The following is a 27629-nucleotide window of genomic DNA, read 5'->3' on the forward strand; positions in this document are numbered from 1 at the left end:
TCTGGCCTCTTGCCCATCCCCAATTTCAATCACTCCACCATTGGCGGCCGTGCCTTCAGCTGCCTGGGCCCTAAGCTCTGGAATTCCCTCCCTAAACCTCTCCGTCTCTCTCTCCTCCTTTAAGACGCTCCTTAAAACCTCCCTCTTTGACCAAGCTTTTGGTCACCTGTCCTAATATCTCCTTATGTGGCTCGGTGTCAAATTTTATTTGATAATCGCTCCTGTGAAGCACCTTGGGACGTTTCACTACATTAAAGGCGCTATATAAATGCAAGTTGTTGTTGGTGGTTAGAAATGTCCATAATACTGAGTCCTGACCATTGGGACCTCTGGGGATTTTAATTCAATTGATTTGGTTTATCCTTTTTGCTTGAAGAAGAGTGGGGGTGGGGTGGGGGGGTGGGGAGAAGCTACAAATGCTAAGAATCCAAAACAGAAACTGCTGGAAATACACAGCTGGTCCATCTGCATCTGTGGAGAGCGAAGGCAGGTTAAAGTTTTGGGAGTTCCGATGAAGAGTCTACGCCTGAAACGTTAGCGTGTCTTTGCTCCGACAGACCTGCTGCGTGTTTCCAGTAATTTCTCACCCATTTTGCATTGTTTGTTAGACGTGATGAGCGGTAAAGTTAACGGACAACCGAAAGTCTCTTTCAAATTAGAAGATAATTCTGACTGGTACCAAGTGATGGAAAAACATTTTGTTGGGCAGGAGAGGAAATCTTTTATTAAACTAGTAAGTGTTGCCCACAGTCAATTAATGAATACGAGTTTGTGTTATATACAAGATGGCGCTACTCGCTCCACAGTACCACCTACTGGCCACAACCTGCAACAACGCCGTTACAGGCAACTGTTTACATACAGGATTTCCATTCTAAATGTTTACATAGGCAGTTTCAATGTTAAATGCTGACATAAAGCGTGACCAAAGAGAACTGGAACAGCAAGAGCCTGCATTCTGAAGATTTATAATATAGATAAGAGGTTTTTTTTAAATTTCAGCGGTCAATTTACTAAATATTAGGGAGGGTTAGATTATCGGAGTGTTCACTCAGATAATCTATCCAGAAAAATATGGTGCAATTAGACTGAAGATGTTGGGGTGTCAAAGGTTGTATCGTGTTGCATCCTGAAACCTCTCATGTACGCCTGTATGAGGGTGTGCTGCTGGAGTCCCCCAGTAAATACTGGTACACTCCCTGGGAACGTCCCGTCAAACCTTCTGAAAGTCAGTGTTAACTCCCCATAAGTAAACAGCACCCTCATTGCTGAAAACACTTCCTATTATACAATATAAGAAAGACTTGCATTTATATAGCGCCTTTCATGATCTCAGGATGTACCAAAGCACTTTACAGCCAATGAAGTGTAGTCACTGTTGTAATGTAGGAAACGTGGCAGCCAATATGTGCAAAGCAAACTCCCCCAAACAGCAATGTGATAATGACCCAGATAATCTGTTTTTAGTGATGTTGGTTGAGGGTAAATATTGACCAGGACACCGGGGAGAACTCCCCTGCTCTTCTTTGAAATAGTTCCATTGGATCTTTTACTTCCAGCTGAGAGGGCAGACAGGGCCTCGGTTTAACACCTCATCCAAAAGGCAGAACCTCTGACAGTGCTGAGCTCCCTCAGTACTGCACTGGACTTTGTGCTTAAGTCTCTGGAGTGGGACTTGAACCCACAATTTTCTGTCTTAGAGGCAAGAATGCTGCCCACTGCCATTAAATGAGCAAATACAGAAACCTGTTGATAGACAGAACTCTGATGAACTCAGGAATCCTCTGGGAATTTCTCCCAGACCCCATAATGAAGAGATCTGCCATGACCTAATTAGTGCTGTAGCCCTCTGTGTGGGTGAAAATTGTCCGTGTTTGTGTGTTTGTGTGAAATATAACTGTTAAAGTAGCAAGACATTGGATTTTACACAAACAAATTCAAGTCTTTATTCCCAGTATCGCACAGCTCACAATTTCAGCCTCTTGTTGGCAGATTGGGTACATGGCCCCTTTAAGTAATGCCACTTAAAGACACAGGACCCAGAATATTAACACTGAGCTAATGAAGTCTTTCCAGAAACAATTGATGGAGGTCTGAGACTGTGAGACATTTAAGTGACCGACGGGTTCCTTTTCACCTTGTAGATTATGAACACATTAGCCTAACTTTTCCGATCAATGTTCCTCCAACACCCATGCTACCCACCCCACCCCCCCCAACTTTACAATAACTTGGTTACCGCTAGCAACACAGTAACACTGATTAGATAAGCTAGGCTACTGAGACCAAATCAGCAGATAGCACTGAGGATTTTTTTGTTGCCTGACACCCTAATTTGAATTCCAAGAACATTACAGCGAACAGCCGCATCGACAGAGTGATGGAACAAAGATTGCAGACAAAGATTAGACATCTGATAACATCACCTAACAAGCAGATGGTCTAACCATGAGACTCTGAGCGGGTGCACAGCCAAGCGATAGATCGCAAGATAAGTTTTAGATCAGGGAGTCCATGTCGTCCCTCTTAGTTCATCCATCAGCACAACAGCAATTTGCATTTATATAGCGCCTTTAATGTCGTAAAGCGTCCCAAGGCGCTTCACAGGAGCGTTAGCAGACAAAAATTGCCACCGAGCCAAGGAAGGAGATATTAGGGCAGGCGACCAAACGCTTGGTCAAAGAGGTAGGTTTTAAGCAGAGTCTTAGAGGAGGAGAGGGAGGGGGAGACCGGGAGAGGTTTAGGGAGGGAATTCCAGAGCTTAGGGCCTAGACGGCTGAAGGCACGGCCGCCAATGGTGGGGAGAGGAAGTGGGGGACACTCAAGAGGTCAGAGTTGTCGGAATGTAGAGTTGTCGGAGGGTCGTAGGGCCGGAGGAGGTTACAGAGATAGGGAGGGGCGAGGCCATGGTGGGATACGAGGATGAGAATTTTAAAATCAAGGCGTTGGAGAACCGGGAGCCAATGTAGGTCAGTGAGCATGGCAGTGATGTGACCCTATACTCCCGTCACAGCTGTTCCAATATTATTCCAAAATCTCCACTTGCATTACTCTACTCACAGGTTCATTCCACATGGAGATCTCTCTTTACTGAAGAACCCCCAGATCATCTCCTCCAGTCATGGTCAATACCAAAACAAACCACTGTTCGGGGCCTTCCCTCGACCTCAGCCATTAAAAGAAGCAAGACAGCTCTTCCAAAACCTCCCTGGATTCAGGTAAACTCTTGTCATCTGAGAGGGAATCTTTTTCTCACCTCTCTCCATCACAACCTTTCTTGTCTTTCCCTCTTTATTATTGTCGCTCCTCCAGGCTCTTATCTCCTGTTCTTCCTAAGCTCCAACTACCCCATCCTACTCACTCTTCCTCCTCCCTGCACCTTCACGGGGTTGAAAGCAAGACTCATTGCATAGCTTCCTACTTACGAACATGCGAAAATGAGGGGGCAGGAAAAGACCAGCTGGTCCATCAAGCCTGCCCCCTCGCTCAGGATGGCCGGAGCATCAGCTCCCACCAACCACCACCCCTACCACAGCCGTGTCGTGTCATTCCACCCATATCCAAAAATCAGTGAAAGGCAATTGTGAGGAAAAGCAAGCAACAGATGGAGAAGAGTGTTTGCAGATGGGAGGACGATGGGTTTGTAGCAGAAGAGCAGCGCGAAGGCATGGAGGCAAAGTTCTTTTCAGACGCCACTGGCGATCTGTCCGAAGGACACTCAACCTCCCCCTGAACAATATTGGGGTTCTTCCGCAGCCAACGACTGAGGTAGAGGATGGACGGGCAGCGACAGTCCCAAGGATTGCTGTACAAGTGGATTTGCTTCAGTTTCACGAGGGAGTCCAGAACTCCGTCACTGAGGTTAGTGAGCCTGTTGAAGTTGAGGTGCAGTAGGCTGAGACGAGCAAGGTTTTGGAAAACCGTCACCGGGAGAGAAGAAATGTCGTTCCTGTCCAGGTGCAGCTCTTGCAAGTTCTGCTGCTTCGCAAAGATCTCTGGAGGTACAGTCGAGAGATGGTTATTGTGGAGTTGCAACTTCTTTAGTTTTTGGAGATTGAAGAAGACTCCGGGTGGCAGGTAGAGGAGATGATTGAACTGTAGTTGCAGTTCCTCTAACTTCTGCAAGTCATGAAACAGGGTTGGCTCGATGGTGTAAAACCAGTTGCTGTCCAAATGCAACTCTTTCAGCTTCTTCAAGTTCTTGAAGATGCCCAGTGGGAAGGCGGAGAAGAAATTGTTGCTCAGCTGGAGTTCCTTCAGATTAGCGAGATGCTCAAAGACGTTGTGAGGAAGAACAGAGAGATGATTGTGGTTGAGCTGGAGGATGCGTAGGTCCGTTAAACCATCAAAGATGCTTTCGGGGAGAGACGTCACGTTATTCTGCTCCAGCTGAAGCTCTCTCAGGTGCCCTAGACTCTGGAAGGTTGTCACAGGGATGCTCTCCAGCTGATTGTTGTCGAGGTACAAGGTTTTCAAATTTATCAGGTTGTTGAAGATTGCCTCAGGCAGACTAGAGAGAAAATTGTTATCCAGCTGGAGCTCTTTCAGTTCAAACTGCTTCTGAAATATTTCCGGTGGGAGATGCGAGATTCTGTTGTTGTCTAAGTGTAGCTCTTTCAAGCTAGTGAGGCCATCGAGTACTAATCCTGGCATCGAGTCTATGTGGTTGTTGTATAGGTTTAGTACAGTCAGGTTCTCAAGCTCATGAAATGCAGTGGGAGGGAGGGTGGTGAGGTTATTAAAGCTGAGGTCCAGGCGTTTCAACTTGGTCAGGCCAAGGAAGGCATCTTCTGGCACATTTGTTATTTCGTTGTTACTTATGTCTAGTATAACAAGCTTCTCAAATTTGGGCAGAAATCTTCCAGGAAGGAAAGTGATGTGATTATTATTTAAGTAAAGATCTTTCAACGCTTTAAGGTTCTCCAAAGCTTCTTCTGGCACCGAACAAATGTTGTTGTTGCTAAGACTTAGGACCTCAAGTTGGCCAAGGCCATCAAGTGACCCTTTGGTTAAGAAATGAATGTTGTTATTTCTGAGGTACAACTGCTTAAGGTTCTTCAGTCCCTTGAGGGATCCAGGTTGGATCACAGAGATCAAATTGGCATTAAGCTGAAGTAAATTCAATTGATCTAACTCGTTCAAAACTCCAGTTGTAATGGTTGTGATTTGATTCAAACTCAATGTAAGCGTCTGAAGACTAGAAAGTCCAGTGAAGGCGCCAGGATTTAAAGATTGAAGGCGATTACTACTTAGGTGCAACTCTTTAAGACTTGTGAGGCTACGTAGACAATCTGATGACATGGAGGCTATTTGATTGCCATTCAGGTAAAGCTTGTTCATTTGTGTCAGGGCTGCCAATGCTTCGGTTGGTATGGAGGTGAGATGATTGTGGCTGAGGTCAAGGGTGAGAAGATGTCTCCAGGGAGCCTTTACAGATGGCGTGACGTTGTGCTGTCCAGAGCTATAACTCAAGAAATCCGTCGGCAGGATTGTGGAAATGTTGTTGTGTTGCAAGAACAGCTCCTGAATGTCGGATGGGAAGTTTTCTGGAACCGTTTTCAGCTTTTTACCGATGCACCACATGATCTTTGGGTTAGAATCAGGACACTCACACGGTGGGCAAAGATCTGCTAGAGAACAGATTCTCACCGAGAGCAGCATCAGCCCCAGGGCTGTGAGGAGCAAGAGTGGTTTCTTCATGGTGGAAAGGCGTCACTGAAAAATAAAGACATTGCCCCTCAGAGGACCGTGACAACGTTACTGCATCAAAACACTAACTGTACGTTATCACTTTTTCCCCTCGTCATCTACAGCCATTCCCCCTCCCCACCTTTTCTTGCCCCCAGTTTTCTCCCTTTCCACCCCTCTCCTGAAGGCGTTGATTCCGAGCTGGGATACAGTTCAATGAGCTCCCTCCGGTATTTAAATCGTGAGCGTCATCGGGACATTCGATAGTCGGAGTATCACAGTTACCCCGGAACTTGTCCCTTCCCACCCAACCCCCCCCTCCCAAACAAGTGGGCAAGGGGGGCAAAAATATTGGAGATTCCATGTAAGGGGCTTTGAATTATTTTGTCCCACCAGAGGTCAGGAGCTGGGACGAAGAGTGTTTTTTCTTATACTTGATCCAGAAATACTAATTCGAATGACCCACCACTTTGGAATCTGTCACGAGTGTCAGTCCAGCTCAAAATACAAGAAGACATTAATAAATTTGGCGTGTAATTGGCAAGTCAATTTCAGTGTAGATGCATTTTGGTAGGAAGAATAAGGAGGCCACATACTGCTTGGAAAATAAGAGTCTAAATGGGGTTGAGGAGCAGAGGGATCTGTGGGTACAGATACACAAATCACTAAAAGTAGCGACACAGGTTAATAAGGCCATAAACAAAGCAATCAAAGTACGTGGGGTTCATTTCTAGAGGGACAGAATTGAAAAGCAGAGACGTTATGTTAAACTTGTATAGAACCTTGGTTAGACCACACTTGGAGCACTGTGCACTGTTGTGGTCTCCACATTACAAAAAGGATGTAGAGGCATTGGAGAGGGTGCAAAAAAGATTAACAAAGATGATACCAGAACTGAGAGGTTATAACTATCAGGAAAGATTGAACAGGCTGGGGCTCTCTTCCCTAGAAAAGAGACGGCTGAGAGGTGACCTGATAGAGGTCTTTAAGATTATGAAAGGGTTTGATAGGGTAGACGTAGAAAAGCTGATTCTACTGGTGGGGAAACCAAAACTAGGAGCCATAAATATAAGATGGTCACTAATAAATCCAATAGGGAATTCAGGAGAAACTTCTTTACGCAGAGAGTGGTGAGAATGTGGAACTCACTCCCACAAGGAGTAGTTGAGGTGAATAGTGTAGATACATTTAAGGGGAAGCTGGATAAACACATGAGGGAGAAAGGAATAGAAGGATATGCTGATAGGGTGAGATGAAGTAGGGAGGGAGGAGGCTCGTGTGGAGCATAAACGCCGGCATAGAGCAGTTGGGCCGAATGGCCTGTTTCTGTGCTGTACATTCTATGTAATTCCATGGGTGTCTGCTGCCCCCATCACCTTGCGAGACATGAGCACAAGATGCAGAATCAGAGCTAAAACTTTTAGTCGTATCTCAGACCCATTCTCACATCTAGGGATTCTTTGTGCCAACAGTGTGTCCTCTCCATTCAATCACAACATGGCTGATCTGTACCTCAACCCCATTTACCTGCCTTATCTCCATATCCCTCAACACCCTTACCCATTAAATTCTATTGATCTCAACAGCAACAACAACTTGCATTTATATAGCACCTTTAACGTAGTAAAACGTCCCAAGGCGCTCCTCAGAAGCGATTATCAAACAAAATTTGACACCGAGCCGCATAAGGAGATATTAGGACAGGTGACCAAAAGGTTGGATAAAAAGAGGTAGGTTTTAAGGAGGGTCTTAAAGGAGGGAGAGAGAGGCGGAGAGGTTTAGGGAGGGAATTCCAGAGCTTAGGGTCAAGACAGCTGAAGGCACGGCTGCCAATGGTGGAGCGATTAAAATCAGGGATGTGCCAGAGACCAGAATTGGAAGAGAGCAGAGATCTCGGAGGGTTGTAGGGCTGAAGGAGGTTACAGAGATAGAGAGGGGGGGGAGGCCAGGGAGGGATTTGGAAACACAGATGAGAATTTTTAAATCGAGGCGTTGCCGGACAGGGAGCCAATGGAGGTCAGCGAGAACGGGGAGGGAGGGGGCTGGTGAACAGGACTTGGTGCGAGTTAGGATCAATTGGCCCCCAGGATCCACAGTGAGTCCCTTTGTGTGGAAAAGTGCTTCCTGATTTCACTCCTGAACGATCAAAGCAACAGAGGCTTCTGTTGTCCGACAGCGGCATTCGCTGAAGTCAATCTTTTGGGAAAGGCTTGCAAACAACAACAAAAAAAAAAGGAGGGAATACAGCGTAGAAAGTGAACAGCGTGGTCGTCTACTCACGGGCTCGCTCCCTCCCGTGATGTGACGGTTTCGGCCCAAACTGTTGACCCGCTATCCAACGAGCTACGAGTCTCTAACGAAAGACCAGCTTGGGTACAGGTCGCTGCTTGCCCCGGCTCTCTGTGGCGATGTGGTCCTGACGGCAGGTTTGTTGGAGCTCCAGTGCAGGAACTGCGGGCGGCATCGAACTGCCTGTTCTTGTTATCATTTCATAAAAGTGCCAGGAAGTGGCTACAACCTCTGTTTGCTTTCATGTGTAACTTACCACCTCCAAACAGCACGCATGCAAGTGCTTTGAGTCAAAAGCAAGGTGTGTGACAGAAGGACAGCAGGGATACCTGATCCACTGCAACAACAATTTGCATTTATATAGCGCCTTTAACCTGGTAAAACGTCCCAAGGCGCTTCACAGGAGCGTAAATGAGACAAAATTTGACACCGAGCCACATAAGGAGATATTAGGACAGGTGACCAAAAGCTTGGTCAAAGAGGTAGGTTTTAAGGATCATCTTAAAGGAGGAGAGAGAGGCGGAGAGGTTTAGGGAGGGAATTCCAGAGCTTAGGGCCCAGGCAGCTGAAGGCACGGCCGCCAATGGTGGAGCGAAGGAAATCAGGGATGCATAAGAGGCCAGAATTGGAGAAACGCAGAGATCCTGGAGGATTGTAGGGCTGGAGGAGGTTACAGAGATAGGGAAGGAGCGAGGCCATGGAGGGATTTGAACAATAGAATGAGAACTTTAAAATCGAGCCGATATAGATCAGCGAGCACAGGGGGTGATGGGTGAATGGGAATTGGTGTGAGTTAGGATATAGGCAGCAGAGTGTTGGATGAGCTGGAGTTTATGGAGGATGGAGGACGGGAAGCTGGTGAGGAGACCATTGGAATAGTCGAGTCTGGAGGTAACAAAGGCAAGTCATGGCCTTAAATGCTTTATTTTTCTTCTTTATTTGCTTAGTAGTCCCATTCAACCAGACATGAAAGAGAGAAAGATTTGCATTTCTATAGCGCCTTTCATAACCTCAGGACGTCCAAAACCACTTTACAGCCAATTTGCGCACAGCAAGATCCCACAAACAACAATGCAATAATGACTAGATAATCTGTTTTAGTGATGTTGGTTGAGGGATGAATATTGGCCAGGACACAGGGGAGAACTCCCCTTCTCTTCTTTGAATAATGGCCCTGGGATCTTTTACATCCACCTGAGAGGGCAGACGGGGCCTCGGTTTAATGTCTCATCCGAAAGATGGCAGCTCCGACAGTGCAGCACTCCCTCAACACTGCACCGGGAGTGTCGGCCTGGATTATGTGCTCAAGTCTCTGGAGTGGGACTCGAACCCACGACCTTCTGACTGAGGCGAGAGTGACCCACTGAACCATGGCCTGTGGAGTTTGACTTTATGATTGGAGTGCCTTTGCTTTACATGGCTACACATTGGTCCATTATTTCAGAATCACCTCCCTTGAAGAAACTCCATAGTTGCTCCACTCTCCTAGCAATATTCAAAACATTCCAGGCCCACTCTGACCAGGCTTGTCAAGGGCATAAAGTTGGCCCACGTTAAATTTGGCTATTTTGTTTGGGTTTCAGCAACCTCTCCAATCCTTGTAATGGCCTCGCCCACAAGAAAGGGTGAAATACCAGAGGCCACCCAGTGCCAATGGAACCTGAACCCCAGCGAAAATCAGCACCGCTGGGAGAAGAGAGGAGGGAGTGATGAAGTAAGAGGTGAAAAAAGGAAATCAGGTAGAATTTCAAAACGGAGATTGATAGATTTTTGTTGGGTAAGGGTATTAAGGGATATGGAACCAAGGTGGGTAAATGGAGTTAAGATACAGGTTAGCCATGATCTAATTGAATGGGCGGAACAGACGCGAGGGGCTGAATGGCCTCCTCCTGTTCCTAGAATTAGGGAACTGGATAAGTACTTGAAAGGAAAAAATTTGCGGGGCTCTGGGGATAGGGCGGGGGAGTGGGACTAGCTGGATTGCTCGTGCATAGAGCCGGCCCGGACTCGATGGGCCGAATGGCCTCCTTCCGTGCTGTAACCTTTCTATGATTGTATGATTCTAATTCGTGGACCAATCAAAAGGAATCTGTCCTTTAACCTGTTCTATCCTTGCACTGAAGAGAAACCAAACTTCAAACATCACTGGGAGCCCAGTGTAACACCACTGCCCGATAGAAAATGGGCTTTCTCCTCCCAGTCATTGCAAGCAGGGAAATCCAATACCTCATTAACTCTGACCCCACACTGTTTAATCCTTGCTCATTTGCTGCATTCCTTGCACTGTGGTCGAAATTTAGCAAATTCACTATTTTAACCAATTTGATCATATAAAATAAAACTAATGTAGGAATTCCCCCCCCCGACCCCGTCACCTCCCAAGTCCTGGTCCAGCTCTTCATCCCCTGCCTGTCATCCCCTCCCATCTCCAGCAAAGGTACATTAATTAGCTCCTTTGATTAGAGTCCTGCTAATTGCATTTTATATTTATTTGTGTGAGTTCAAAACTAATAATTGTTCTGATTTGGTTTTCTCCTGCACGGACCAGGCAGCTGAGGAGGATTATAGCATCCTGCCTGGGCTGGCTCAGCCCCGACCAGGGAGTAAACATTTGGGATCTTCCTAGCCTCCGCTGTAGTTCACCCCATGGTCAAATAGCCCACCTACACATGGTTGAGATACCAGGGACTTTATTGCCTGTGGAATCAGCAAGGAGTCAATACCTACAGATGAAAAGCGGAGAAAATTAGTAAAAATGATTTTGTAAAGTGCGTATCTCTCCGTGTGGGGAGGCTCAGGATATCATGTTCGGCTAGACTTGCCCCTCTAAGGCTTGGGAACTGACTGAATAAACTCGTCCATGTTTCTCTGGTGTATTGGCACCATCATGTGGCTCTGACTGGTAGTGTATTCCGTCTGCTCCCCTCTGCCGCTCCCTGCACCAATCGCTCCCTGCTCAGTAATGAGGTGTCAAATTTCACAGACCGATTCACCGAAAATTATTCTTTCCATTGGGTAGTGAGGCTCAAAACGCAGCATTTCACCAAGGTTAAAACCAATAGGAGAGGATGAGGTAGATTAAAAATTCGCCATTACAACCCAATCATGAGCCATCTCTCCATCAGCCAATAATAAGCCACCACTTCATCAGCCAATGAGGAGCCGCCTCTCCATCACCCAATCAAGAGCCTCCTCTCCATCAGCCAATGATGAGCCCAGACACAAACGAACAACAACAACCTGAATTTATATAGCACCTTTAATGTAGTAAAACATCCCAAGACAAAAATTGACACTGAGCCAATGGAGATATAAGGACAGGTGACCAAAAGCTTGCTCAAAGGAGCATCTTAAAGGAGGGGAGAGAGGTGGAGAGGTTTAGGGAGGGAATTCCAGAGCTTAGGGCCGAGGCAGCTGAAGGCACGGCCGCCAATAGTGGGGCGAAGGGAGTAGGGGGTGCACAAGAGGCCAGAATTGGAGGAACGCAGAGATGTTGGAGGATTGTAGGGCTGGAGGAGGTTACAGAGATAGGGAGGGGCGAGGCTTGAATACAAGGATAAGAATATTAAAACCAAGGCGTTGCTGGACCGGGAGCCGATGTAGGTCAGCGAGCACAGGGGGTGAGGGATGAACGGGACTTTGTGCGGGTTTGGATACGGGCAGCAGAGTTTTGGATGAGCTCAAGTTTATGGAGGGTTGAAGATGGGAGGCCGGCCTGGAGATCATTGGAATGGTCAAGTCTGGAGGTAACAAAAACATGGATGAGACTAGACCAGAGAGGAAACTGGGACCTCCTGGTCTGCATGGTTTATTGCTACAACAGGGATCCCTTTGCCCACTAGGACATTGAGGGAACTTGAACTGCAAGACGAGTTTTTTTTTATTCGTTCATGGGATGTGGGCGTCGCTGGCAAGGCCGGCATTTATTGCCCATCCCTAATTGCCCTTGAGAAGGTGGTGGTGAGCCGCATTCTTGAACCGCTGCAGTCCGTGTGGTGACGGTTCTCCCACTGTGCTGTTAGGAAGGGAGTTCCAGGATTTTGACCCAGGGATGATGAAGGAACGGTGATATATTTCCAAGTCGGGATGGTGTGTGACTTGGAGGGGAACGTGCAGGTAGTGTTGTTCCCATGTGCCTGCTGCCCTTGTCCTTCTAGGTGGTAGAGGTCGCGGGTTTGGGAGGTGCTGTCGAAGAAGCCTTGGCGAGTTGCTGCAGTACATCCTGCAGCCACTGTGCGCCGGTGGTGAAGGGAGTGAATGTTTAGGGTGGTGGATGGGGTGCCAATCAAGCGGGCTGCTTTATCTTGGATGGTGTTGAGCTTCTGGAGTATTGTTGGAGCTGCACTCATCCAGGCAAGTGGAGAGTATTCCATCACACTCCTGACTTGTGCCTTGTAGATGGTGGAAAGGCTTTGGGGAGTCAGGAGGTGAGACACTCGCCGCAGAACACCCAACACGAATATTGCAGTAATGATTCTACTCCTGATATTCAGACAGTTTTATTCATAGGAACAGGAGGAGGCCATTCAGCCCCTCGAGCTTGTTCCGCAATTCAATTAGATCATGGCTGATTCCTCGAATATTTGTTCCTATGTTAAAAACTTTGAAACCAGCTTTCCCAGGGAGCCTGAAACTTGTAGTTGCCAACAATCTAAGAGTTAAAATCCCTGTCTACCCACTCTCTCTATCAGCGCTCACACTCTGAAACATGTTATTCCAAAACAAACACATCCACTGCCCCTTGCCCCTCCGATTTTCTCCCCTCTTCTCTTGCAGATATTGACTATTGCTGATCCCATGGTGCAGGATCCCCCTCCTTTACCTCATCCATGCGGTTGGTCTTTATGTGTGAGCCTAAACGGCGAGGTTTAAAGGGCTATTCAACTGTGGGGACTTCACAGCCAAACCCAATGCTCCTCACTGGACATCCACATCCACAAAAATGGCAGGTAAATGCAGTTGAGGTACAGGTAAACCATGATGTAATAGAATGGCGGAACAGGCTTGAGGGGCTGAATGGCCTACTCCCACATACCACTTTCCAGCAAGAGTTACTGGATATCTATGTAACCCCTCTCCCACTCAAAAAGGAAACCCGGGGTTAATTGGGAAACACCATGGAATGTAAATGTTTGGTCTTGGAACAACGTCTCGATCTCCAAGCAGATTTGGGGGCTTTAGGGAAGGCCAACAATTTAATCCCCACCATCCCCAGGGTACTGACTCTCACCGAGTGGGGTTTCACAGGTGCCAGGCACCCCTTCAGTACCTCGCCCAAGGGGCAGAAACAGCCAGTGCCAGCAGCCTATTCAACCATGGGGGCCATCGTAGGTTGGCCCAATCCTGTCCTTGGACAACGCCCACACATCTGTGCACTCTCCAGCAGCTGGTCACTGGATAGCGGTCAGAAGCAGTGCTATTTCTTGCTCTCCCTGGGAAGAATAAGGAGGCCACGTACTCTTTGGAAAATAAGAGTCTAAATGGGGTCGAAGAGCAGAGGGATCTGGGAGTACAGATTCACAATCACTAAAAGTAGTGGCGCAGGTTAACAAGACCATAAAAAAAGCAAACAAGGCACTGGGGTTAATTTTTAGAAGTATAGAATTGAAAAGCAGAGACGTTATGTTAAACTTGTATAGAACCTTGGTTAGACCACACTCGGAGTATTGGGAACAGTTCTGGTCTCCATATTGTAAAAGGGATATAGAGGCACTGCAGAAGGTGCAAAAAAGATTTGCTAGGATGACACCAGAACTGAGAGGTTACACCTATCAGGAAAGATTGATCAGATTGGGGCTCTCTTCCCTAGAAGTGAGAAGACTGAGGGGTGACCTGATAAAAGGTCTTAAAAATTATGAAAGGTTTTGATAGGTTAGACGTAGAGAAGATGTTTCCACTTGTGGGGGGAGACCAGAACTAGGGGCCATAAATATAAGATAATCACTAATAAATCCAATAGGGAATTCAGGAGAAACTTCTTTACCCAGAGAGTGGTGAGAATGTGGAACTCACTCCCACAAGGAGTAGTTGAGGTGAATAGTGTAGATGGATTTAAGGGGAAGCTCGATAAACACACGAGGGAGAAAGGAATAGAAGGAGATGCTGATAGGGTGAGATGAGGAGGGGTGGGAGGAGGCTCGTGTTGGGTGTAAACACCAGAATGGATTAGTTGGGCCGAATGGCCTGTTCCTGTGCTCTGTCTATGTAACTTTGCACTGACAAGTGGTGGAACCAGGCAACTTCTTGCAGTTCCACACTGAGCCACCAGGAGAGTCCAAACCTCATCCACATTTCAAGGACTGATGTCTGGTTTTAAGACTCTGTGACTTTAAGCTGGATTTCTGGCCTCCGAACCGAGCAGCTAAATAACGAGCGAGCTCACTGTTGGTTTCCCACACATTTTCTGAAAAATAATACTTGCCTTATGTCAAAATGTCTTAAAAGGATTCACACAATGTGACTATTTTTGGAAGTGCATTGAGAGCAAGTGGAACAGACACTTGAAATGTTGCCATTGATCCTTTATTTTGTAAAGAAAGACTTGCATTTATATAGCGCCTTTCACAACCTCAGGACGTCCCTCACGGCCGATGAGGTACTTTTTGAAGTGTAATCACTGTTGTAATGTAGGGAAACGCGGCAGCCAATTTGCGCACAGCAAGATCCCACAAACAACATTGTGGTAATGACCAGGTAATCTGTTGATGGAGGGATAAATATTGGCCAGGACACCGGGGAGAACTCCCCTGCTCTTCATCAAAAGATCCCATGGCCACTATTTTGATGTCCACCTGAGAGGACAAACGGGGCCTTGGTTTAACATCTCATCCGAAAGACGGCATCTCCGACAGTGCAGCACTCCCTCGGTACTGCACTGGGAGTGTCGGCCTGGATTACGTGCTCAAGTCTCTGAAGTTGGACTTGAACCCACGACCTTCTGACTCAGATGCGAGGGTGCGACCCACTGAGTCCTGGCCAACACCATCATTGTGTTCACTTTTTCTCTCTCTCTCTCATACTGTCCAGAAATGGAAACACCAGGAGTTACAGTGTGAGCCACAGTGGAGATTGACTGGTTGCAGGTGCTTTTAACGAGATTTATGGTCCTGTTGCAAGGCGGTGACTCAGGTGCATTATATGCTTGCAACTGAAGTCTCTCAGGGTTACACCAGGAGCTGCAGTGTTAACAGCACTCGGTGTACCGCCCCCCTCTCGGTCCCTGTAACCTCCTCCAGCCCGACTACCCTCCGAGATCTCTGCCCTCCTCCAATTCTGGCCTCTTGTGCATCCCCCCATTTCCATCGCTCCACCATTGGCGGCCGTGCCTTCAGCTGCCTGGGCCCTGAGCTCTGGAATTCCCTCCCTAAACCTCTCCGCCTCTCTCTCCTCCTTTAAGACGCTCCTTAAAACCTACCTCTTTGACCAAGCTTTTGGTCACCTGTCCTAATATCTCCTTATGTGGCTCGGTGTCAAATTTCGTTTGATAATCGCTCCTGTGAAGCAGCTTGGGACGTTTTACTACGTTAAAGGCATGGTATGAAAGCAAGTTGTTTTTGTATTTGTTGTATCCCTGCGCTCAGTTCTAGATGCCTGGTTCCAGTCTCTGTGCAACTGAGGTGTCAACGTGGTTGGACAAAAGACAGCGAGGGGAATGAGCCAGTTTCAGAGAACTGAAATTACGGACTTTGCCACAGGGTTTGAACACCAGGATGAACAAGTTAAAAATCAGAGAGTTAGGAGGGAGGTCAGGGGGAATTTTATAGCCAAAGTGTAATGGAGTTGTGCAATAAGTAACCAGGAGGGCCACCGAAGCACAGAGAATTATTGGGTTCAAGAGATAATTAGAATCGTACAGCACAGAAGGAGGCCATTCGGCCCATCGTGCCTGTGCCGGCTCTTTGAACGAGCTATCCAATTAGTCCCACTCCCCCTGCTCTTTCCCCATAGCCCTGCAAATTTTTCCCCTTCAAGTATTTATCCAATTCCCTTTTGAAAGTTATTATTGAATCTGCTTCCACCGCCCTTTCAGGCAGCGCATTCCAGATCAGAACAGCTCGCTGCGTAAAAAACATTTCTCCTCCTCTCCCCCCTCTGGTTCTTTTGCCAATTGTCTTAAATCTGTGTCCTCTGGTTAACGACCCTCCTGCCAGTGGAAACAGTGTCTCAGAAGTGGCTAGACTGGAGCCATCCTGCTTGGTTCTTGGCCGGATATTTTGCATGCTTGCTCCTGGTTCCACCCCCTCTCCCCCTCCCCGGCTGCTCAATCAGACGGAACCCAATGGTGAACAGCCTCTGTGTCCTGCTTGACTCTTAACTGCCCTGTTTGTCACTGAAACTTCACACTTCCACTTGGAGAACAAAAAGCAAAATTCTGCATTTGCTGAAAATCTGAAACAAGAACTGGAAATGCTGGAGACACTCAGCAGGTCAGGGGACATCGGTGGAGAAAGGCAAGGTTAACATTCCAGGCAGGTGACCTTTCGTCCGAATGTAACTCTACGTCCACCTCGATGGCTGGTCTGCTGCTACCTGGACCTCATTCCCGCTGCAGATGAAACTTTCATCCATGCCTTTGCCACCGAGCAGCCAAGGGGTCAGCCGTGGCCTCGTGGCCTCTGAGTCAGAAGGTCGTGGGTTCAAGCCCACGCTCCAGAGACTTGAGCACAAAATTCAGGCCGGTGCCAGTACTGAGGGAGCGCTGCACTGTCGGAGGTGCCGTCTTTCGGATGAGACGTTGAACCGAGGCCCCGTCTGCCTCTCTCAGGTGGGCGCAAAAGATCCCACGGCCACTATTTTGAAGATGAGCAAGGGGGAGTTCTCCCCAGCGTCCTGGCCAATATTTATCCCTCAACCAACACCTAAAAACAGATTATCTGGTCATTATCTCATTGCGATTTGTGGGATCTTGCTGTGTGTAAATTAGCTGCTGAAATTCCTACAACGCTGACTACACTTCAAAACTATGTCATTGGCTGTAAATCGCTTTGGGACGTCCTGAGGTTGTGAAGGGTGCTACAGAAATGCAAAGTTCTTTGTTGGTAGCCAACTCAGCCTGGCCTCTTCCCAAACCCTATCCAGGACGCAGCATTTCTCTCCGACATTCCAAATTACCCTCAAAACCAATTTCTCTCAGCAAGCCTTCTTCCCTCAACTCCCCAAACTCTTCCTTGAAGACCTACTGGGTGTCTGGTATCTGCCACTTCACTCTCCAGTGCCCAAGAAGCACATTGGGGTGCCTGAGAAGCACATTGGGGTGCCTCACCGCCCCCCTCCCCCCCCCTCCCCTCCCCTCCTGTGGGGGGGGGGGACAGGTGGGGTTGAGAGCTATCAAAAAAATGAGATGGGCTTGGAGGCCTTTCCTTGTTCTCCAAATATCCCTTCCGTTCTTAACCTTGGATGTCCAGCCAGCCAGGCAAGAATGGAGACCATAAGACTACAACTCCCAAGATGCATTTCGTTTTCCGCCAAAGAGGTGGAGCTTAAGCAGCGCCGTGCGTTCTGGGAGATGTAGTTCGTGGCGAAGTGACTCTGAAAAGGCAATAAAATTCACCTTAAAACTCTCAAAATCAGCAAAACAAAACTTCAGTCGCAAAACACCCGCCCCCAGCCCTAAGGGACAGGTCTCTGGTGCACGCACAGGTAGATCCACATATACCCAGTAACGGTTTAAACCTTATCAGATAGGGCGTGTGCTTTAATATTAAATATTGTGCAACATTTAAAACCTCTCCAAAACTTTTCAGTGGAATCCATTTTTGGAAAAAAAAAACATTTTTTCTTTTTAAAAGTTTTTTATTCCTTTCTGTGACCTCGCTGTCAGTTTTCTTGCCACTTTGGGCTCTTTTTTTTTTGAGTTTCTTACTTTCAGTCTCTACATTTTCCCCTTTAAAACACATTTCCTCTTTCCCTTGTTTTAATTTCTGCTCTCTTTCCCTGTCCCAGTCTTGTGTGTTTTCTCTGGGAGGGGGTGTGTGTGTGTGTGTTTTTTTTTTGTTCCTCTCTCTCTCTCTCTCTCTCCTTGGGTTGGTCCCTTTAATCTCACTCGCAGCCTGATCTAATTTCTTTCAGACGCGTTTCCTGCGCTTTGGGTTGGGCTCCCTGCATCCAGCATCCCTCCCTCAATGGAGGTGCTCGGACTGTCGATTCTCCCTCTCCGACCAGCCTGAGACACACACACAACTACAGAAGAAAAGGGGAGAGAGAGAGAGAGAGAGAAATAAATAAGGAAACTAGCAATCCGGTCCTTGCTTTCATGGAAGAAAAGCAGAGACCCCCAAATCAGCCAGTGTGGAAGGTCCTGATGTCCCCCCGGGTTGCACACTAGGAGCTGAAATTGGCATTGCTTGTACATTTCACTGGGAGGCGAAGAAATGCAGAAAACCAAAGGTTCAGTCAAATGACACCCGCGCCCTTTGCATTTTATTGATTTCCTCGCTTTCTGGACCGGTCTTTCGTACAAAGGAAAAAATGCACTGAGTCGAGATTAGAAAATTGGAAGGTATTTTTTTTAAAAGAAAGCAGGAGAGAGAGGGGGGAAATAATTTAAGGTGGGGAGCCAGTGAAGTCCCCCTCCCCTCCTCCCTCCTCTCTGTGTATTTCGGTCGGATGAATATCTCTGTATTTTTGGGGGGGTTGAATCCTGCTGAACTGGAGAACGAACGATGTCTTCCAGACTCATGCTGCCTTCTCCGAATGAACGCAGTTTGGATCATGTGAGTAGCAGCAAGGTGGGGAAGCCGGCATTGTGAATTGTCTCTAATGCTTTGGGCAAAATGTTAATGCACCTGGTTTCTGCATGGCGGAGAGATCCAGCTCATTACTGGACCTCGGTGTGATTTATATTGGAATAATTTTAACGATATACCTATACAGATGTGTATTGTGTGTGTGTGTGTGTTTGTTTTGACACATGAATGTTTATGCTGTTTCTATCTGTGTACAGGTGATTTATCTCATTCTCCTATCTTAATTTTATATATCACATATCTTGTAAATCTTAATTATATACCATATTATATGTATATACTGTACCTTAATTTTGTATAGCATATACCTTGTATATCTTAAATGTATCACATAATTAAGATATACCAGATATATATCAAGTGTATACGTCATATATATTATATATAATAATTATATATACTCTATATGTTTATATATACTTACACATAACGTATGTATTTATATATATATATATATATATCTCTAGTACATTTCCTGTGTTTATTACATGGGACATGGGGATTTTTACACTTGTTTTGGGATCACATTCCATGATTCCGCCTGTTTTTCCATCAGAGGTATCAAACAGGTGGCTTTGAAAGACGCCCTGTGTCGGTTGTCGTGCCTCGATTTGTGCACGAACTGCCTCAAATTCCTCTGTTTGATGAAAAATAAAGGGGGGGGGCGTGATTTTCTCCGTGACTTCCAACTCAGGATTCCTCCAGCATCTTTCACCACCTCAGGACGTCCCAAAGCACTTTACAGCCAATGAAGTACTTTTTGAAGTGCAGTCGATGTTGTAATGTAGGAAACACAGCAAGATCCCACAAACAGCAATGTGATAATGACCAGATAATCTGTTTCTTTAGTGATGTTGGTTGAGGGATAAATATTGGCCCAGGACACCGGGTCGAACTCCCCTGCTCTTCTTCGAAATAGTTGCCATGGGATCTTTTACATCCACCTGAGCGGGCAGACGGGGCCTCGGTTTAATGTCTCATCCGAGAGACGGCACCTCCGACAGTGCAGCACTCCCTCAGTACTGGCACCGGGAGTGTCGGCCTGGATTATCTGCTCAAGAAATCGCCATGAGCTGTGACTTTGAAACGTGCTGATTGGTCAGCGGGTGATGTTGGCAATGAACAGGCATGCTCTGTATTTTTAACACTTGTAAAAATGTTGAACACAGCTTTTATCCTTCATTGGGTCAAAGGTTCTACCCAGAATCCTCCCAGCCAATGTGACTGACTCTGAACTGCAGCTTCCTCACTCTCTCTCCACTCTGCCTTCAGAGGCTGGTCACTGCGCCCCGACAATCTACAATTCTATTCCAAAGCCACTTACACTGTCTACCTTTCTCCGTGCCTTCCAAAGCCTCCTTTTAAAAACCCTTCCCTTTTTGACATTCTGTCAAACATGAAGCTGGTCTCCTTATTACAAAAAGGATAGAGAGGCACTGGAGAAGGTGCAAAAAAAAGATTTACAAGGATGATACTAGAACTATCAGGAAAGGCTGAACAGGCTGGGACTCTTTTTTTTCTTTAGAAAAGAGAAGGCTGAGGGGTGACCTGATAGAGGTCTTTAAAATTATGAAAGGGGTTCGATAGGGTAGACGTAGAGAAGATGTTTCTACTTGTGGGGGGAGACCAGAACTAGGGGTCATAAATATAAGATAGTCACTAATAAATCCAATAAGGAATTCAGAAGAAACTTCTTTACCCAGAGAGTGGTGAGAATGTGGAACTCGCTACACACTGGGAGTGGTTTAGGTGAATAGTGTGGATGCATTTAAGCGGAAGCTGGATAAACACATGAGGGAGAAAGGAATTGAAGGATATGCTGATAGGGTGAGATGAAGTAGGGAGGGAGGAGGCTCGTGTGGAGCATAAACACCGGGATAGACCAGTTGGGCCGAATGGCCTGTTTGGGTGCTGTACATTCTATGTAATATGTAAGGGTTCTCTAGAAATGTAAGCTGTTTGTGTGCATTAAAAGGGGTTTTTCCCTTTCTGGTTTTCTTTGCTGTCTCAGGAACAACTGAAGCATGCAAAAAAAACCAGGCTTGGTTGTATTTTGTTTGAGCAATGGTCTTATAAACTGATCATTGAGTAACCTGCGATCAACACTGGTGTGGTATCACGGACCAGACGGTGATTGTGTGGCAACTAATGATACGAGGATATGTGGAAAATTAAGAATTGCTAAAGATGCAATGTCAGGACAAGACTGTGAATTCAGCTCTGGCAGAGGAGCTAATCCTTGAATTTCTTTAAAAATTCATTCCTGGGATGTGGGCGTCGCTGGCGAGGCCGGCATTTATTGCCCATCCCTAATTACCCTTGAGAAGGTGGCGGTGAGCCGCCTTCTTGAACCGCTGCAGTCCGTGTGGTGAAGGTTCTCCCACAGTGCTGTTAGGAAGGGAGTTCCAGGATTTTGACCCAGCGATGATGAAGGAACGGCCGATATATTTCCAAGTCGGGATGGTGTGTGGAGGGGGACGTGGGGGTGATGGTGTGCGGAGGGGGACGTGGGGGTGATGGTGTGCGGAGGGGGACGTGGGGGTGATGGTGTGCGGAGGGGGACGTGGGGGTGATGGTGTGCGGAGGGGGACGTGGGGGTGATGGTGTGTGGAGGGGGACCTGCTGCCCTTGTCCTTCCAGGCGGCGGAGGTCACGGGTTTGAGAGGTGCCTGCCAACGTTATCCTGCATTCCACGACTCAGCCGCCGCACAGTACAAGTCAATGAGAGAGTGGTTACGGACAGTCCGAAACACAACACCGGGGTTCAAGTTCCTCTCCTGGCCGGTCGCCCACCTTCCACCTTCCGTAAACTTGAGCTCATCCAGAACTCTGCTGCCCTGTCCAGTTCACCCATCACCCCCTGTGCTCACTGACCTGCATTGGCTCTCGGTCCAGCAATGCCTCGATTTTTAAAATTCTCATCCTGGTTTTCAAATCCTTCCATGGCCTCGCCCCCCTCCCTATCTCTGTAACCTCCTCCAGCCCTACAACCCTCCGAGATCTCTGCGCTCCTCCAATTCTGGCCTCTTGCGCATCCCCGATTTTCATCACCCCACCGTTGGCGGCCGTGCCTTCAGCTGCCTAGGCCCTAAGCTCTGGAATTCCCTCCCTAAACCTCTCCTCCTCTGCGCCCCTCTCTCCTCCTTTAAGATGCTTCTTAAAACCTACCTCTTTGACCAAGCTTTTGGTCACCTGTCCTAATATCTCCTTATGTGGCTCAGCGCCAAATTTTGTTTGATAATTGCTCCTGTGAAGGGCCTTAAGACACTTTACTACGTTAAAGGCGCTATATAAATGCAAGTTGTAGCCTTAAAATGGGGTGAAGACCACTTACAGGAGCTCCGACGATAGTTGACCGATACGATGATGATGAGTGGATAACTAGGATGCAACTTAGCTTGAAACAAGTTGCTCCGTCAGAGTATCGGGCCTTGAGAAGAATAATGGCACATTGTGGAAGAGAGTTCAGGGAAGAGTGCTGCAGATGATTTGAGAACTTGGGGCCATTAGGATATGAGGAGAGGTGCTCTCAACTGGAGTTGTTTTCCTTGGAGAGAAGTCTCAAGGTATGACACGCTCCGGGCCCTCGAAGCGCTGAGCGGAGTCGGCAGCGTCAGTGCGAGCTGGTGATTTCATTTGGACTGAGCACGAAACTAGACATGCGAACAGCACGGAGGAGTGAGCCTTGAGATTAAGAGGATTTTTTTATTTTTAACCAGGAGTCATGGAAACGTGGATTAGATGCCCGGCAAAAGTAAGCAAAGTTCAGCCAATCAGAATCTTACAAAACTGGTTCAATAACCCACAATCATACATGACCGAGCTTTTGACGGGACAGTGTAGAGGGAGCTTTACTCTGTATCTAACCCTGTACCTGCCCTGGGAGTGTTTGATGGGACAGTGTAGAGGGAGCTTTACTCTGTATCTAACCCTGTACCTGCCCTGGGAGTGTTTGATGGGACAGTGTAGAGGGAGCTTTACTCTGTATCTAACCCTGTACCTGCCCTGGGAGTGTTTGATGGGACAGTGTAGAGGGAGCTTTACTCTGTATCTAACCCTGTACCTGCCCTGGGAGTGTTTGATGGGACAGTGTAGAGGGAGCTTTACTCTGTATCTAACCCTGTACCTGCCCTGGGAGTGTTTGATGGGACAGTGTAGAGGGAGCTTTACTCTGTATCTAACCCGTGCTGTACCTGCCCTGGGAGTGTTTGATGGGACAGTGTGGAGGGAGCTTTACTCTGTATCTGACCTGGTTTTGATGACTATTCAGTGTCCCCAGATTGGCGAGCAAGTTTGTGGACTCCTGTTGAGGGTGGGGATTGGGTGTGACTGTGATCTCTGCCCCATGGTGGAGTAACCTGCCAGTCTCGCCATCTAAACTAGAGTTGCCAACCCTCCAGGATTGCTCTGGAGTCTCCAGGAATTAAAGATTAACCTGAAGGACACTGCTGTGAGCAATTGGGGAGAAAATTCATGGGGGCATTAAAACAAATTATGTTTTTTATTTACTTTGAACACACAAAGCAGAGAGCAGTGGTGAACGGTTGTTTTTCAGACTGGAGGGAAGTTTACAGTGGTGTCCCCCAGGGGTCTGTATTAGGACCATTGCTCTTTTTGATCTATTAATGACCTGGACTTGGGTATAGAGGGTATAATTTCAAAGTTTGCAGAGGAAAGAAAACTCGGAAATGTAGTAAACAACGAGGAGGATAGTAACAGACTTTAGTTGGACCTGGACAGACTGGTGAAATGGGCAGACGCATGGCAGATGAAATTTAACGCAGAGAAATGTGAAGTGATGCATTTTGATAGGAATGAGGAGAGGCAATTAAAATCTAAATGGTACAATTTTAAAAGGGGTGCAGGAACAGAGAGACCTGGGGCGGGGGTAGGCTGTTCGACTCAGTCAAGAATCATCCAGTCGGGTAATAAAGAGTCTGCTCGCTTTCTGATTGGTGTGGGAAGGCGGGGCACCGCGATGATGGACTTATCGGGTGACCAATGGCGGAAGAGTGGTTGGAGGCGGGAAGTCATGTGATGAAACCTCCAGGAATATGTCCGACCAGAGTTGGCGACATTAGTCTGAGTTGAAGTGATGAATGGTTCTTTCTGCCTGTGTCACTGCGTCGTGCTAAGAGCTGGAGGCTTCGAGCGGAGGAGGAGACAGGCCATTGGCGGGGGGTGTTGGTGAGGAGAATTAATTAATTTAAAAGTAAAATGAAGGTTGTATGTGAATTTACAGCGTGTTCCTGAAGTTAGTCTGTCCGAGGGAGTTCTTTCCTTGAGAACAAACGGGCATGTCACAGAACTGTCCCAATACTTTCACTGTGAAAGACTATAAGAAGGGATCTCTGCAGTTGCTCCCCCCACCCCTTCTCTCTTTTCTCTCCCCCCCAGCCTCTGAAGACACTGCCTCGTGCTGGGACTCGGTTGCCTCAGTCGTGGCTCAGTGGGCTGTCACTCTCGCCTCTGAGTCAGAAGGTCGCGGGTTCAAGTCCCCACTCCAGGGACTTGAGCACAAAATCCAGGCTGACACTCCCGGTGCAGTACTGAGGGAGTGCCGCACTGTCGGAGGTGCCGCCTTTCAGATGAGACGTTAAACCGAGGACCCTGCCTGCCCTCTCAGGTGGACGTAAAAGATCCCATGGCCACTATTTCGAAGAAGAGCCGGGGAGTTCTCCCCGGTGTCCTGGGCCAATATTTATCCCTCAACCAACATCACTAAAAACTGATTATCTGGTCATTATCACGTTGCTGTTTGTGGGATCTTGCTGTGCGCAAATTGGCTGCCGTGTTTCCTACATTACAACAGTGACTACGCTCCCAAAAAAAAAGCGGTATTTAATTGGTTGTAAAGTGCTTTGGGGCATCCTAGTGATGTTGGTTGAGAGATGAATATTCCTCAGGACACGTGGGAGAACGTCATGGGATCTTTTACATCCTGAGAGGGCAGACAGGGCTTCAGTTTAACGTCTCAACCGACAGTGCAGCGCTCCCTCGGTCCTGGGAGCATCGGGGAGTCCGTGCTCGAATCCTGGGGTGGCTCGGAGGAGAAAGCATCAGCGACTGAGCCACGGCTGATACCGGCCTTGTGGCTTCTTTAAGTGGAACTGCCAATTTAGCGGCAAATGGTAAATTGTTTTTTTTTGCGGCGTCTGTACCACCCACTGGCAGCTGAGTCGTCACTCTGCCTGAAACAGGTTTTAATTTCTAAGCAGATTTTCGTCACGTCAAACGGGCCTGGACTCCAACCAGGATCCAAAGATGGAAAATGCAGTGTTCCAGCAGATGATTCTCCTCAGTTCCTTGCCTTTGTTGCTTTCTCTAGCGTTTCCCACCTTATGTTCTGTCAATGGCACGTATAAAGAGAGAAGGACTTGCATTTATATAGCTACTTTGCCTTCCTCAGAACGCCCCAAAGCGCTTTACAGCCAATAAAGTACTTTTGAAGTGTAGCCACTGTTGGAATGTAGGAAAGGTGACAACCAATTTGCGCACAGCAAGATCCCACAAACAGCAATGAGATAAATGACCAGATCATCTGTTTTATTGACGTTGGTTCAGGGACAAATATTGGCCCAGGACACCGGGGAGAACTCCCCTGCTCTTCTTCAAAATAGAGCCATGGGATCTTTTACATCCACCTGAGAAGGCAGACGGGGCCTCTGTTTAACGTCTCATCCGACAGACGGCACTCCCTCGGTGCTGCACCGGGAGCGTCTGCCTGGATTTTGTGCTCGAGTCTCTGGAGTGGGACTCGAACCCACGACCTTCTGACTCCGAGGCTGAGGCTTGGCTGTGGGTTCCCGAGGCTCTCCGGCCCTCGTCCAGGGAAGTAGTGTTCTTCTTCTGTGAGCCCAGACGATGGCGTTTGTGATGATGGGAGGAGTCGCAATCAAGCCCATTCCTGGCCCTCGCCTGATTTCCACACATATCCCAGCGGGGGGGGTGGGTGGGGAATCGCTGGATAATCAGGAGTGAGAATTCTATTCCCCCCCCACCGCCCCTGGCTGAGGGGCAGCGAGGCTGGTTGTACCATTTAGCTGCAATCCCAGCTCTGATCGGCAAACTCGGCACAGATTGTAAATGAACTGGGTCCCCATCTGACACTGAGCCTGTTGATCCCAGCCCTTGGAGCGGTGGTGAGCCACGCAGAGCCCGTGGATCGCAGACCGGATCCCCATTCACCACTTGACCCCATCCCTTGCGGTGGTGACGACATTACAGTTGACATCAGTGCCTCTGGGCTAAGAAGCTTAAAATTCACCCAGACTGTGAGCTGAGGCCCAGGACCAGGCTCCGAATGCTTCCCCTCCCTGGCACACTCTGTCCACAATCGGACATAAAGAATGGACACGTTGGTGAGGTGATCAGAAGGTGGTTGGTGCCAGGAATCGTTGCCTTCGGGAGTCGAGGGGAGGTAATTGTTGGGGCGTGGGTGAGGGGAATCAAGCATTCGACTGTCTCTCTTTGTGCGTTCAGTCTCCGACACCCTGTTAGTGCAGGGATGGGTCTGGCATCATCAGAGAGCTGGCACAGGCCTGGCAGGGTAAGCACTGACAATTTGTCCAGTCTGATCTCCAAACAGGCATCAATTAGCACCCCTTCAGAGGTTTCTGGCTGTTTCAGTTTCTCTATCGATGGTCTGCTTCATAAACCATGGAGGAATACACGATGTCTTGGCAGTTCAGCAACTCCTGGTGGCTTTCTGGAGAACAGGAGATGGCAGGACGCCCATATCAATGAGCATCACGTCTTGACGAGACTCCAGCCTTTAACTCCCTCCCAATCTTACATGTACAGGTCTGCCATTCGATACCTTCCCGGGTTCAGTAGCGTCAGTCACTCCCAGAAGTGTTGTGAGCATCTTACTTTTTATGGGACTTGACTTGCACTGCTCTATATCCAGTTCTATGATAGTGGGACCTGATGGTGTGACATTCAACTCCCTGCCCGGCTATCCATGCCTTTTGTTACCTCCAGACTCGACTATTCCAATGCTCTCCTGGTCGGCCTCCCATCTTCCACCCTCCGTAAACTTGAGCTCATCCAAAACTCTGCTGCCCGTATCCTAACTCGCACCAAGTCCCGTTCACCCATCACCCCCTGTGCTCGCTGACCCACATCGGCTCCTGGTCCAGCAACGCCTCAATTTTAAAATTCTCAACCTTGTTTTCCCAGTCTCTCCATGGCCCTCGCCCCCTCCCTATCTCTCTAACCTCCTCCAGCCCTTCAACCTTCCGAGTTCTCTCCACCCCTCCAATTCTGGCCTCTTGCACATCCCCGATTTTAATCGCTCCACCATTGGTGGCCGTGCCTTCAGCTGCCTGGGCCCTGAGCTCTGGAATTCCCTTCCTAAACCTCTCCACCTCTCTCTCCTCCTTTAAGACGCTCCTTTAAAACCTACCTCTTTGACCAAGCTTTTGGTCACCTGTCCAAACATCTCATGTTGCTCGGTGTCAAATTTTGTTTGATAATCGCTCCTGTGAAGCGCCTTGGGATGTTTTACTACGCTGTATAAATGCAAATTGTTTTTGCGTGTGTATTTTTTCAATCTCTCTGAAGGCGGGCCACGTTAACACGAGATGAGGCAGGGCTTGGTTGAAATCATCGAGCTGCTTTTTTTTCCCACAGTAAGGTGCACGTACAGTGATGGTTACGGTTAGATTTACTTAGTTCAATTGATGCAACTTTTCGCTGCATAATAAAATAATGAATTCGCTACGCTGCCCCACTTCTGTGGGTTGTCTTGCTCGCCTTAAACAGACAGACTGCTCTGCCCCCTGCCTTTCTGAGCCTTTCTTTCTTGGGGCCTATCTGCCTCTGTTGGCACTCTGTGTTGCTCTAGCTGGACTGCTTGTTGAGAAGCTGACTCTTCGCAGTCAGGGAGCAGAAATCAGCCTGTGT

At 47.8% G+C, this 27629-nt stretch overlaps 2 protein-coding genes across 6 annotated transcripts in view; one reads left to right on the forward strand and one right to left on the reverse strand.

Annotated features, from left to right (window-relative positions):
• Positions 1 to 1921: 1921 nt before the first annotated feature.
• LOC137305822 (leucine-rich repeat-containing protein 15-like) lies at positions 1922 to 8100 on the reverse strand. The gene is made up of 2 exons (XM_067974747.1): positions 7969 to 8100; positions 1922 to 5715 (listed from the first exon to the last, which is right to left on the reverse strand). The coding sequence occupies exon 2, from the start codon at positions 5698 to 5700 to the stop codon at positions 3568 to 3570; it is 2133 nt and encodes a 710-aa protein (XP_067830848.1). The 5' UTR covers positions 5701 to 5715; positions 7969 to 8100; the 3' UTR covers positions 1922 to 3567.
• A 9955-nt stretch (positions 8101 to 18055) lies between these two features.
• Positions 18056 to 27629, forward strand: part of LOC137305927 (MAP/microtubule affinity-regulating kinase 4-like) — an 87985-nt gene continuing 78411 nt past the window's right edge. For 4 of the 5 annotated variants that reach the window (XM_067974879.1, XM_067974873.1, XM_067974875.1 and 1 more), the window contains exon 1: positions 18056 to 18689. In XM_067974879.1, coding sequence (XP_067830980.1) covers positions 18639 to 18689 — 51 coding nt within the window. In that variant the 5' untranslated portion in view covers positions 18056 to 18638. The remainder of the gene's footprint in view (positions 18690 to 27629) is intronic. The other variant, XM_067974874.1, reaches the window with a different exon arrangement.

The sequence above is a fragment of the Heptranchias perlo genome, chromosome 41 (genome assembly GCF_035084215.1).
Source record: "Heptranchias perlo isolate sHepPer1 chromosome 41, sHepPer1.hap1, whole genome shotgun sequence".
Classification (NCBI taxonomy): domain Eukaryota; kingdom Metazoa; phylum Chordata; class Chondrichthyes; order Hexanchiformes; family Hexanchidae; genus Heptranchias; species Heptranchias perlo.